Source organism: Acartia tonsa, chromosome 2 (assembly GCF_053477335.1).
Source record: "Acartia tonsa isolate MP-2025a chromosome 2, ASM5347733v1, whole genome shotgun sequence".
Taxonomy (NCBI): Eukaryota; Metazoa; Arthropoda; class Copepoda; order Calanoida; family Acartiidae; genus Acartia; species Acartia tonsa.
This window is the reverse complement of record NC_137261.1, coordinates 804,651-818,678: the sequence shown is the minus strand read 5'-3', so window position 1 is coordinate 818,678 and position 14,028 is coordinate 804,651. Positions and strand designations below refer to the sequence as shown.

Below are 14,028 nucleotides of genomic sequence, written 5' to 3'. Positions count from 1 at the left end.
TTTACTTTCCACAGATTTTAAGAATAAGGTCTTCAAATATTTTATGTCTTTTCTGTTTAATATTCTTATCCTTATACTAAAGTAACAGGATGTTTGTCTGTCTGTTTGTCTGTGTGTCTGTACCGAAGGATCTCGCTAACCGCTGAACCGATCGGGTTCTCCTTAACAGGGTAGCTTCTCATAGGTCCCGGGAAAGTTTATAACTATTTTTGGGGAGGGTGTCACCACCACCCTCCCAAGAAAAATCACAATAAAATCGAAAAAAATTTAAATATTTCTGCCGCATAGTGTCGCTAGCGTAGTCGCGCTGCGTAGAGACATGAATTCAACAGCTGATAACATAGACAAATTATTTCTCAAATTAGATATTTAAAATAAAATAAAAATTTAAATACCACTAGAGGCCTCTAGAGGCGTAGCCGCTAGTTTTATATATTTCAATTGAATAAAAGTTTACTGATAATTTTGTTTGAATTTTAATACAATTGGTTGTTCATGTTACTCAAGCAGTTCATTCTTTGTTTTAATTCAAGCAGTATAGAGATTACATTTCCTTTAACTCAAAACAAAACACTAGTATGAAGGGGTTTGTCCCTACTCAACCCCCTCTTTGGGAAACCACTATTGTGAGAAATATGACCACACAGTGATTTTTGTGTAGACTATGTATACTCCCATCTTGGCAAGTCTGTTATAAAATGGCTTCGTTACAGATTATTCACTTTCCAAACAATGCCAAAGCTTAACATTCACAGAGGATGGGATACAAAATTTAAAAACTTGTCTTCTACGATCACTTTCTATATAAAATCTACCTGAGACATCTAAGCAGTCTTACCTTACAGAAAAGGTTATGTAAAAGATCTAGTAATTTTTTTTACAATTCACTGTGTCTGTCCGTTAGTCCGTCCGTAAAGCTATGGAGGAAAAGTGATTTTTTACGGCTGCTATTAAAGGTAGAAGCTTGAAATTTTAGGTTAAGAATTCCTGTATTAAAGAGCATTAAGTGAATAATTTACTTTGTCCGTCAGCCTGTCGGTCATGCATAAAAGACATTAAAAAGTTTCGTGATTTCTAAGAATTATTGCACATTTATCAACTGAACACCTTCTCTATAATTAAGTTTGTCTGTTTGTCCTTCTATGAATATTTAGTGCTTGGATGTTGTCATCCTTCTTTTCCTAGATTCAATTTTGTTTGTTTGCAGTGCCTCCTTATTTATGTATGAGAAGGAAAAATGGAGATAGGCCGGGCTCGGCAGCCGTGCGTCAGCCGCGTGTAAGCCTCAGTGAAATCGACAAACTATAACATTAAAATTCAGCTGGTTGTCTAAAACATTTCCTAAAAAGACAATCCATCATTTCGGAATTTTTTTGCACACAATCGGGTTTAAATTTGAGGCTTATGCGCGGTTGTGGCGCGGCTGCCGAGCCCTGGAGACGAGGAATGAACAAGAGATATTCTTGAAACATAGAAATGTCAATAAATACATTTTAGAATACAAAGAAGACTTGTAAAGGGATACTTTATTAAACTAAATTAAAAGAGAGATTGATTGAATAATTAGTATTATCTCCATTTAATATTGTTTTCAAAATATGATGCTTAAATGTACAACCATTAAATATGACTTTTTAAGAAAAGATCTAAGATGGATTCTTAAAAAAAAAACTCTTTGCCTCACTGCCTTACCAAAATTAGTGTAGCTCGCCAAAAATTTCTCCAAAATCACATAAAAAATCTACAAAAATTAAGCAAAATCATAAAAGGGTTATTAACATAAATTTTTTTTCTAGATTTTTAATGCAATTTTGGAGGATTTTTCACAAAGAGTTTTGGCTCACTGCCTCACCAATTTTAGTGAGGCAGTGAGCCAAAAAGTTTTTTTTAAAGAATCCACCTCAGTATTCAATAATTTTTAACTTTTTTATTTTGAATTTTTACGTTGGGTTTACGCTACATTATTTTGAAATTATTGCCTTTTGAAAAATGATGACTCCAACTAATCCACAAAGGGCTTTGGTTAATTACTCCTTTCTAAAATTTAGCTTACAAAAAAATTAATTGCTGCATATGTAAAGTTGAGCTAAATTTCTTTTGCTAGAATAAAAACAAATGACCATTACAGTTATTTTCGCATCGTATTATAGACAGCTTTCCTCGATAATTAAAATAAGTTTTGTTAGTCTGCAATACGATCCAATACATGATTTTTCAGTATGGCTGAGAACCGGTTCTAATCCAATGGATATTAATCTGGTTCTAAGTCAAACTGGAAAAATAGTTATTTCTCGCATCGTATTATAAACGGCTTTCCGCGGATATAGAATGTACAATTATAAGATTAAAACCAGTTTTTTAGCCCCTAGGTGCCGTAGGCACGGGCTAAAAAAGGTTTTAATCTTATGATTGTACATTTTTATATTCGTAGAAAGCGGTTTATAATACGATGCTAACCATAGTTTTTTCGTATGGATGAGAACCGGTTCCTATCCACCGGATTCGAATGAATACGAGAAAAAATATTATTAGTATCTGCTCTAATATTTATTGAATTAAAATCTCAGCCTCAGTCAGAAATATATTTTTATTCATGTTTTCCTGGTTTTTGGTCTAAGTTTTTCCACCAAAGTTTTCTTTTATTTGATTTTTAGTTAAAGAATAAAACGTAGTGAACCTTTGAAAATTTTTATAGCGAAGCTACTCTATAATTCAATTTGTCTGTCCGTCTGTAACGCTATTTTCTCGGATGATATTGAAGATAGATGGCTGAAGTTTATGGTAAATATTTCCTGTATCAATTGTATGACTTACTTTGTCAGTCAGTCTGTCACGGACATGCATAAAAGACATTGAAAAAAATGTTATTAATATTTCAGAAAGTATTCGTGATTTCTAAGTATTCTTGCACATTCGACTGAATATCTTCTTTATAATTTATTTTGTCAGTTTGTCCTTCCATTAAATTTAGTGCTTCATTACTTATGGATGTTATCATCCTTGTTAGTGTTTTAATCATTATTTTGTATTACTTTCTAAAGATTTCATTACAATCAGATATATTTAAGATAAAGTCAATACTGTAGATATAAATATAAATATTTGATTACATCTAAGATAGTTATAACCACAAACTTAAATATCTTTCAAACTATTAACCAACTCTGTTAATTTTTCTTTTCTAATGCTAATAATAAGGCCGAAGAATAGAGAGCAAAAAGATACTGATCTTTTTTTTTGTTTCAAAAAGAAGCTGCAATTCTTTGACAGTTTAAGTAATAAAGCAAAATTTTAATTTATTTGTTCTGCTAATATATCGGTCGCTGTGAAAAGAGAAAATATTGATTCTAGATTATATATTATTTTAAATCTATGATCTTTCTAGCTCTATCTCCTATCAGGAAGTAGGGGACATTCTGTGTATTACACTAGTCCCCAAAGTCTTATAAAAACGTTTTCCTATTAGGTGACTACACTCCCCTGTGGACTTTAATTAAATTTTGATTGGTTGGTTCATTTAGTTGAGTATCCAAACGTTTCAACCACTAATTGTTATTTACAGTAGCTGACAATTTTGTGTATCGTCATTGGGGATGTACATCAATATATCGGCCATTGGCTTATCCCTTTAGATCCCTTATCTCTTATATATTCTCTCTCCTTTTATATTAATTGGTTATTATGATCTACCTATATTCTTGCTATGATTCTCTGTCTATACCTCATTATATGATTAAGGCTAATTATTAAGATATATAAGTTTTCCGGAATTTTAATATTAGGGGGAGATTTGAAATCTGCATCAAATTTTAAGGATTTTTTTTTATAAAATTCGTTTTTTGTATAATTCTTTATCTAAAAGCGGAAATGCATTTTAAGTTAATTAATTTTGACCAATAGGATAGGTGGATTTTAAACTACCTGCGCTTTAATTGGATGAATAATGTACGCCATCCAATCAGAGCGCAGATTTTTAAAATCCACCAATCACAGAGGCCAAAATTAATTAACTTTAATTGCATTTCCGCTTTTAGATAAAGAATTATAGAAAAAACGAATTTTATAAAAAATCCTCAAAATTTGATGCAGATTTCAAATCTCCCCCTAACTTTAAAATTCCGGAAAACTTATATATCTTACTAATTATATAATGCTAACAACTGGCCGAACGTCTCTTCCTACAATAGAGTAAACTAAGTGTTTTATGTTTGTTCATTAATCAATTAAATCTATCTATCTGAGAATAAAAGCGAAAATGATTGCCTTTAACTTTTCTGCAAGTTAAAATCAACTGATCTATGGAAAATTACTTTGTATAGCCCTCATTTAATTTTTATATTTATATATATTCCATTTTAAACAAATGACAATAAGGAACAAATTTTTAAATATTTAAGTCTGAATTCTTGTTCATAATTGGTCTAAGCCTTTTAGTTTAAAACCTTTCTATTATAGGGATCTAAAGGGATAAGACAATGCCCGATAAATTGGCGTACATCCCCAATGATGATATACAAAATTACTCCTTCTTTAAATTACAATTAGTGATTGAAATATTTGAACCAACCATTCAAAATTCATTAAATTTCCCCGAAGTTGTAATGCCAGTGAATAAGAAAATGTTATAATAAAACTTTTGGAACTAATGTAATAAACAGTCCAATGTCCCCTCCCTTCCTTTTTCTATCCCCATTACGTAAAATGACGTCAATATTATGTAACAAGACTGCCACTAAAACTGTAAAAAAAATATTAATGACAAAGATCAATTGAGTTATTGTGTAAAAAGATTGAAAAGTATTTTTATAAACTCACAATTTTGTTTAGACTTATGCATTATTAATCTGATAGTTCAGTTCTGACACCCTACAAGTGTTTAAGTTCGTATATACTACCGTTTCAGGGCTTAACTATTATTTTATGTTATCATCCTTTTCAAAGTATTATTTTGTGCTAAAACAAGTATAGCACGACATGCAAAATAAAAATAAAAACTTAATATCCGCTGGATAAGAATTAATTCTCATTCATACTGAATCATTTATAGCATTAAATTAGAGACAACTTTCCACCAATAATAAAATAAAAATCATAAAATTAATACCAATATTGTTTGCACGGGCCTTCGGCCACTCGGGGCTAAAACAACTGGTTGTAATATTTCATTTTAATGACCGCGTAAAGCTGTCTATAATACGATGCGATAAACAACTATTCTTTAATTTTTCTTTAATATTTTTGGCATTATTGTCTGCACATCGTATGATAGACGTCAATTTATCGGATACCGGATTATCCTATTATATAAAGTAGTAAGCATTTTTTTTTGTCTTTCCCGAAGGATCTCGCTAACCGCTGAACCGATATTGTTCTCCTTTACAGTGAAGCTTCCTATAGGTCCTGGGAAGGTTTTAAATTATTTTTGGGGAGGGTGTCTTCACCCCCTCCCCCAAAAAATATTTTTTTTTATTCTTTTGAAACTCAAATTTAATATGGGAAAAGGTCGACTTTTCACCCTCTTAACTTAAGTGCCCCTAGAGGCTTCTAGGGGCGTAGCCGCTAGTGTGTTTATAAAGATATAGCATTTTCAACATATAGTCATAATTCATTTAAGATGTTCTTTAATTACTTAATATCTAAAAGTCTATTTTTTTTATAGGGAGGATATGTCATTAGAGGATGATTTAATTCTTTCCTATTAAGAATTTATAAGATGATTTCCACTACTATCATAGAAGAATGATAATGCCAAACCCAATTGATGTTAGCCCCTTGCAGTTAAAATAATAATAAGAACAGACAATTATTGAATTGAAAATATATTAATGCACACATTTAAAACAAAACAAATGGTAAATTAATTTTTTTTCACAGTTTTAAATCTAAATATAATGAAAAAAATAGTATTTTTGTTAAACCCCTGTCATGATTATAAAAGAAAGTACATTATTGCAGAAACAAAATACCCCTTCTGTAAATTAAAATTACTGGTTGAAACGTGTGAACACTAAACTTAATGAAACAACCAATTCAAATTCACTAAAGTCCCCAAAGTTGTTAAGCCAAATAAGAATAGTTATTTCTTTTATCGTATTATAAACGGCTTTCCGCGGATATAAAATGTACAATTATAAGATTAAAACCAGTTTTTTAGCCCCAAGGTGCCTAAGGCGCGGGCAAAAAAAACTGTTTTTAATCTTATGATTGTACATTTTTATATTTGTAGAAAGCTGGATATAATACGATGCTAGACATAGTTTTTTCGTATGGATGAGAACCGGATTCGAATGAATACGAGAAACGTTATTATCAAACTTTGGGACTAGGGTAATATACAGTCAATTGTCCCCCGATGTCTCTGACTTTTAATGACTTTTAGTTATCAAAATAAGAAGTAAGTGTATCATCAAAAACATTATTATTTAATTACGTTTGTATTTTAGAAAATTTATATTTTTACAGTTTATGCATAATATAAAATATTTAAATTCTTAATTTGTGTGAGTTTGATTTTAGCAAAGCGCTTGATATGTTAATTTTTTTTTTATTTTGCTTACATTTATTACACTAAACTTAGGAGACTTTTAATGAATTTTGGTTCGTTGATTCATTAAGTTGAGTTATAAAGTATCATCATTGGGGATTTACATCAATTTATCGTCCATTGTCTTATCCCTTTAGATCCCATACATTGTCCTGTCATAGAAACGCTGATTTTTGATGAAAAAAAAGAGATAAATTGTAAATGATAAAGAAGTCCAACACCAAATAAATTGCTATCTATAAAATTACAAGGTCAAAACATGGAAAGATAGATTTAAAGCCATCTAAAAGGCAAACAGAGATAAATATTAGATAGATAGATATTATGAAGGTGTGGGGGAGGGGGGTATGGGGTAAAGTATGAACTGCCAGATTTGGAATTTATAGACCACTTTGTCCCCTCCGACATTTTTTCTCCATAAACCGGACATTTCTTCCCTCTTTCTTTTATAAAAAGTTTATATAGCAGATAATATTTCCCCCCCATGATATAATATATCTGGCCTGGGACCCTTGTTCTTGTATTCACTTATGTAGGGATTATCTTATATCCACCCACCCCCCTTCCCTACCCACCATCTCTCCTCTCTTTCTTTCTCTCTCTCGCTCTCTCTCTTTCTTACTCTCGTGTCCGATGTCAAAAATGATTTATTATAGATTTCTATGTTTCCTCTCTCTCCCCATCCCTTCCCCTCCCTCCAAATCTCTATACCATTCCCACTTCCCAAATTTGTCTCTCTTTTCTCTATCTCTAAACTTTATCGGTCTCTCTCTCTCTCTCTCTCTCTCAGTGAGGGGTGAGGGGGTGGGGTGTGTGTGATTGTGTTTGTATAAGTTTCTACGCCGGCAAACATACAAAATAACAAAATATGTAGATAAAGAAAAATCCGGCAATTTTGTGAATGATTCCAAAGAGTTTTGTGTAAAAAATGTTTCTGCAATTTTTTGCTAAATGGGTAATTTTACCTTGCTGTAGCCCCTGGGGACAATGGGCAGTTTATTACACTAGTCCCCAAAGTTTTACAATAACATTTTCTTCTTCGTTAACAATGGGTTGTACATCAATTTATCGGCCATTGTCTTATCCCTTTAGATCCATGAGCCCCTTTACTTGCAGAAACAACCTAGATACTATTGTTGGTTCATACATTAGGTAACTTCTAAGAAACAAAACTTACAGTCAAACATCTTACTACTTTTATATGACCAACTTATTTGCAGTTATTGAATTGCACCATTTTTTCCTGCACACAATCTCCGCATCTTCTTCTACGGAGCCAGAGCCAGAGCCGGAGCTAGACAAAACTTATTTCCGATACTTTACATGTGTGTGCGTCCGTCTGTACGTCTGTTTTGTTTGCTCATGTTTGGACATGACAAACAAAACCGGCACAAATAACCATCATTCATAGAGGTGTCTATAACAAATAGATAGACAGATACAAAGTCGCCAGAAAAATACTTTTGAAAAATGAATAAAAAACAAAAATAATCTTTGATTTTGTTTGGTATTGAAATCTGAAAATAAAAAACAATAACATTTAAACATTTACTTATAACATTTATTGATAGATTTTTTAAAAATTTACTGAAATTCCTTAATAAAATGAAACCAATTAAATATATGTAAAACTTTATATTTGTTATTTATTTGTAATGTAAAATTTATATTCCTAAGATACTTATTGTGATTTACTTAGGCATTATAGATTAATTTTAAAAAATAAATTATATAAATAAGAATGCTTAAAACAAAACTATAAAATAATAGAAAAAAAAATCTTTTCCCTTAGACTTACTACAAACCAGCCTAAGGCCATACTTGTATACAAGAGACAAATGAATTTTAGATAGCTTATCATATATCTATCATTTTCATTTTTTAGGATACATAGAACAACAGACAATTACAAATAATAATTCATAAACAATTCCATGTACCTGAATGGAGCTATTGACAAGAATTTTTTATATGAATTTCAATTTTGGCGGATCTGTATTTACAAGTCCAAGATTATGCTACATTGAATTAGCTACAAGCAATAAAACATTACAAATTCGAGGTTCGTTATAGTGCCTATAAAAAATGAAGTCACACAATACAAATGACCAATGATAAGTTAATACACTGACAAAGTTTCCAATTGTAGACAAGGACACATTTTAATTGACCAATAGAAGGCCAGTATGACGTCATTTTTATAGACACCATAAAATGATGTGTATGACCTTATTGTAAAAAAAACCTTTAGCCTTACCTCTAATATGCATACAAGACCAGAGATCGAGGAAAGAAACATAGTAATAAATATTACACAAGTCCCCAAAGTTTTAAAATAACGTTTTCTTATTCGTTGGCTCAACAACTTTAGGAATATTTAATTAAATTTTGATTGGTTAATTCATTAAGTTGAGTGTCTAAACGTTTCAAACACTAAATATAATCTACCGAACGAGGTAATTATTTGTATCATTATTGGGGATGTACATCAATTAATCGGCCATTGTCTTATTCCTGGCCTCCAAGACTGTTGTGTAAACACAGTACATTTTTGCATTTGTGTAACAGTTAGGGAGTTGAATCCATTTTTATGTAAGCAGAAATATAATCTATGATTACGGTTTTGACCCTCTCAAAATGTAATCTACCATTTCACTTTTGATATCATCAACGCCGATATGATTTTTGTAATCTACCATTCCAATTTTGCCTCTCTTAGTGATGATATCATCAATGCCCATACGATTTTTGGAATGTACCATTCCACTTTCAAGATTGGCGAAACTGGAATTGTGGTTTACACTTTTAATATCAACATAATTGAAATCATACATACTATTTTTAAATTATGTTAATCATAGGAATGTATAAAATACAATTTATAATTTAAAAAAATGTTTATGTAAAATAAAAAAATAACTAGAATATACCATTACTATTATGTCGATTTAAATAAGGAAATTAATGTTTATAAATACACTAATATGTAAACATATGAAATGTACCATTCCAGTTTCGCCTTTATTGAAAGTAGAATGGTACATTTCAATAATCGTATCGGCGTTGATGATATCATCACCAAGAGAGGATAAAGTGGAATGGTAGATTACGTTTTTTAGAGGGTCAAAACCTTAATCATAGATTATATTTCTGCTTCTATAAAAACGGATTCAACTCCCTAACTGTGTAAGGGATGGTTACTACTAACATTAGTATGGCTCCGCAGGGGATACCAGACAAATAGGAACAACAACGGGTGCACACACAATTCAACCAATATTTCTCTTTCCAAAAACTATAGTTCAAGAACTATGGGGACTTTTAATGAAACATGATTGGTTGATTTATTAAGTTGAGTGTCCAAACGTTTCAACCACTAATTGTTCTCTGCAGAAGGGGTAATTTTTGTGTATCATCAAATCGGCCATGGTCTTATCCCTTTAGATCCCTGCGATTGTCCTCATCATATATAAACCTCTTGAAATGTCTCTAAATTTCATAAAAGCAGAAATAAATTAACTAAGAAATAAATATTAGGTCCTACTTTTTTTAGTCTAAAAGGCTTTCTACGTCATTGTATAAATGTTATTTATATATGCACATTCTATACAATACACAAACACATCTTTATTTATAAATATTGACATTTAATGTTCATAAAAGTACATGTATAGCTCTTTTATGGAAGATTTATTAAATATAAAATATCTGACACTCTTATAGTTTATCCTAAAATAGAAAACACAATTTTTTTTACATATTTTGAAAAATTGCCATTATGCAGATATTATTGAAAATATTTTAATTCAAGGGTAACTTTAAAAGCTCATCTTTTATCGGAAACAAGCTGAAACAAATTCGGATATAATTATTAAAACTAATTACTAACTAATAACAATGTTTAGAAATATTCATTACTGCTTACCAGAGAGAGAGGAGACATTGGGCTGTAAATTTGTGTATCATCATTGGGGATATACATTAATTTAACGGCCATTGTCTTCTCCCTCTAGATCATATTATTCTACTAACCTATTAATTTACTAACCAACTAACACCACTAACAATTTTCAGGTGTCACTGATAAATTTTACAGCAACCCTGCTGGGGGCTGGCGGTATTCAGGCATTCAAGACCATGAGAACCCTGCGGGCACTGCGTCCACTCAGGGCTATGTCCAGGATGCAGGGTATGAGGGTAAGTATTTTATATTCCAGGATGGCTTCTAAACCGATTGATATCCGTTGTATTTCAGACAATTTTCCATGAATATTGTACACAACTAGCGGCTGCGTTTTTATCTAGGGGCTCTGTTTTCAATAGAGTAGATAATACTGGTTAAATAGCCTAAACAATTTATAAATGATAGCTACTAACCTAAAGCTGAAACATAAGATATTTATTCTATAAGATTTTCACAGAGAATGATTCGGAAAAATGTAGAGATGCTTCGCATCTAAATTTCTACTAGAAAAAGAGTTAAATAAGTTGTGGTTGTTATCTGGTAGACAAATAAGGTGTTGATTAAATTAGTAATCAAGTTATCATTAATTCCAGATTCCACACACACACACACACACATACACACACACACACACACACACATACACCACAATACAAATCAACAGAAATGATTATGTAACTCTTTCTCTCTTTTGTCCTTTTTCTAAATATTTTTTTTTCATGTTAATCTAAAAACTTTTGTTTCTCTTAGTCTCTAATATAGTTAATATATTGACACAAACACCTTACAAACTAACATTACGCTAGAGGTCTTCAGAGGAACTTGAGGTGGAAGGGGCGGGGTTAAATTTTGCCTCCCCCCCCCCTTTTTTTAGAAAAGAAAAAAATACTTAAAAGGGGGCATTTTTTCATTAGTTTAAAAAAAATTGAGAAAATTGTTTTAGGGGGGTTAGGGGCAATTAATTATCTTGGGAAGGTGAGGGTACCCTTCCCCAAAATAGTTATAAAACTTCCCGCGACCTATGACAATCTACATTGTAAAGGAGAACCATATCGGTTTCTCTCTCTCTCCTTTATTTATCATTTTCCTCCATCTATTGTTTTTACAATTTATTTTCTATTAACCTATCCCAGGGTCCCTGCAGAAAAGTGTATACTGTAGAATGTTGACGTATAATATACCAGGGGAGGGAGGGGACAATTGCCTGTTTATTACACTAGTCCCCAAAGTTTTGTTATAATGTTTTCTTTTGCTCAACAAATTTGGGGACTTATATTGAACTTTGATTGGCTGTTTCACTAAGTTAAGTTCCCAAACGTTTCAACTACTAATTGTAAGGGGACATTTTGTGTATCATAATTGGAATTGTACATCAATTTATCAACCATTAGCTTATCCCTTTAGATCCCTGATAATATAATATACATATATATTATATGTAGAAATGCATGTATAATTGGGTAATAGGTTTCTAATGTAATTATTGCTAGCAATTACTAACTCACAATATGTCAATAACAATTATATATTTCATTACTTCATTGCCCCCAAGTAAATACCCCATTTTGTTTAGGTTTATGTCAATTTTAATTGCTGGGGAAATTATTACATTTTAGAGATAATACCTGCTATTTAAGGGACTTTTTAGCAGCAGAACTAGTATTTAACTATAACTAGCGAATATCCAACCCAAAATAGTTATAAACCTTCCTGGACCTAAAAGAAACTTAACCGTAAATGAGAACCTTTTCGGTTCAGCGGTTAGTGAGATCCTTTGCTGCAGACAAAAAAGCTTACTACTTTATATAAAAGGATAATCAAACATTATTTGGCTGATCAAATAGTGTGAATCAAATTTAATTTTAGTCTAAAATTTCCTGTTTTATACTAAACTAATATGATTCTCAATGATTATTGGTAATTTAATCTTTCTAAATCAGGTTGTTGTGAATGCGTTGGTGCAGGCCATCCCCAGCATCTTCAATGTCCTCTTAGTCTGTATCATTTTCTGGCTCATCTTTGCCATCATGGGAGTTCAATTATTTGCTGGAAAATTTTATCGGGTAAGTGCACTTCTTTTATCCTATCTTGAATAATTATCTATAATACAAAGTAGCTTGATGTCTGTCCGTCTGTCCGTCTGTCTGTCTGTCCGTCTGTCTGTCCCTTAAGATCTCGGTAACCACTGAACCGATTGGATTCTACTCTTCAGGGTATATACCTACTGGTCCTGTGGTGGTTTTAGGCTATTTTCTTGGGGGGTGGGACACCCCCAACCCCCCCAAAAAACAAAAAAATCCCCCCCTATTTTTTTTTTTTTTTTTTTTTTTTTTGCAGAAGATTTCCTAGGTCCTTTATTTTTTTTGCAGAAGATTTCCTAGGTCCTTTTTTTTTTTTTGATCACCTCTTGGGGCAAAGCCCCTAGAGGCTAGGGGCGAAGCCGCTAGTAATTTATAAACTACTTTAACTGTCTTTCAGTTTATGGTTGGTTGGTTTGTTGACTTTTCAGCAATGCTCTAAAATCAATTGTTTGAGCATATGAATAAATATTCATCATATTTATTTCAAATAAATTTTGGGTTTAGGTTGATTTAAGATTTATCTCAAAAGATATGCCTCATTTCCAGATTGTTTTTTTTTTTTAATTTTCAAGCTTCAAAGTATTATTGATAACATTTTAATGTTTTAATTTTTAAGGATTCTAGGTATAATTACTTGAAAAAAGTGATTTCATTTTATTCTACAAATGGATTTTAAATGTCTTCTAAACAGTAGAATGGTGATGGTTTTTTTTCGAATCTTTTCATAGTGCCTATAAAAAATGACGTTAAACTGGCCTACCATTGGTCCCCTAAAAAGTTTACTGGCCAACCATTAGTAATTTTGTCTGTGTATTGGCCTATTATTGGTCATTTGTATTGTAAGATGTCATTTTTATAAGCACTATAAACAGGTTCGTTTTTCTCAGTTATTAATTTATTTTAGGTTTTAGGTTTAAATTTTTAACATATTTCGGCTAGTTTCTCATCTTGCTATGAAGTCATTTATTTACTTTGGTTTTACTTTATTTTTCAAACTTGATGAACCTGTGTTGAAGCCTGTTGTTTAGTGTCAGGATGTGAACACGAAGGAGCGGCTGAGCCACGAGATAGTACCTGATGTCAGAGCCTGTCTGGCAGAGAACAACACAGAGTGGGTCAACTCGCCCATCAACTTTGATAACGTGGGGAACGCGTACATCTGCCTGTTCCAGACGGCCACCTTCAAGGGGTGGATACCTATTATGAGCAATGCGGTGGATTCCAGAGATGTGAGTTGGATAAACAATGTCTTTTTATCTGCTTATGATCCTGTAGATATAGTTTCAGTTTTGTTTCATAGTAGCTGTAGCTTTTTACCCTTATATAATATCTGAATGCTGTTATATTTAAATACCTACCTAGTACATATAATTTTAGATAATTCTATTTTAAGAAACATATCTTTTTAAGACAAGAATATTTTGGTTACAATGTTTTTT

At 31.7% G+C, this 14,028-nt stretch overlaps 1 protein-coding gene across 1 annotated transcript in view; it reads left to right on the top strand.

The window, feature by feature from the left end:
- The window catches only part of para (sodium voltage-gated channel paralytic), a 311,186-nt gene that overhangs the window by 260,982 nt on the left and 36,176 nt on the right, over positions 1 to 14,028 (top strand). Inside the window, exons 44-46 of the mRNA XM_080152120.1 lie at positions 10,619 to 10,741; positions 12,449 to 12,571; positions 13,618 to 13,818. Coding sequence (XP_080008246.1) covers positions 10,619 to 10,741; positions 12,449 to 12,571; positions 13,618 to 13,818 — 447 coding nt within the window. The remainder of the gene's footprint in view (positions 1 to 10,618; positions 10,742 to 12,448; positions 12,572 to 13,617; positions 13,819 to 14,028) is intronic.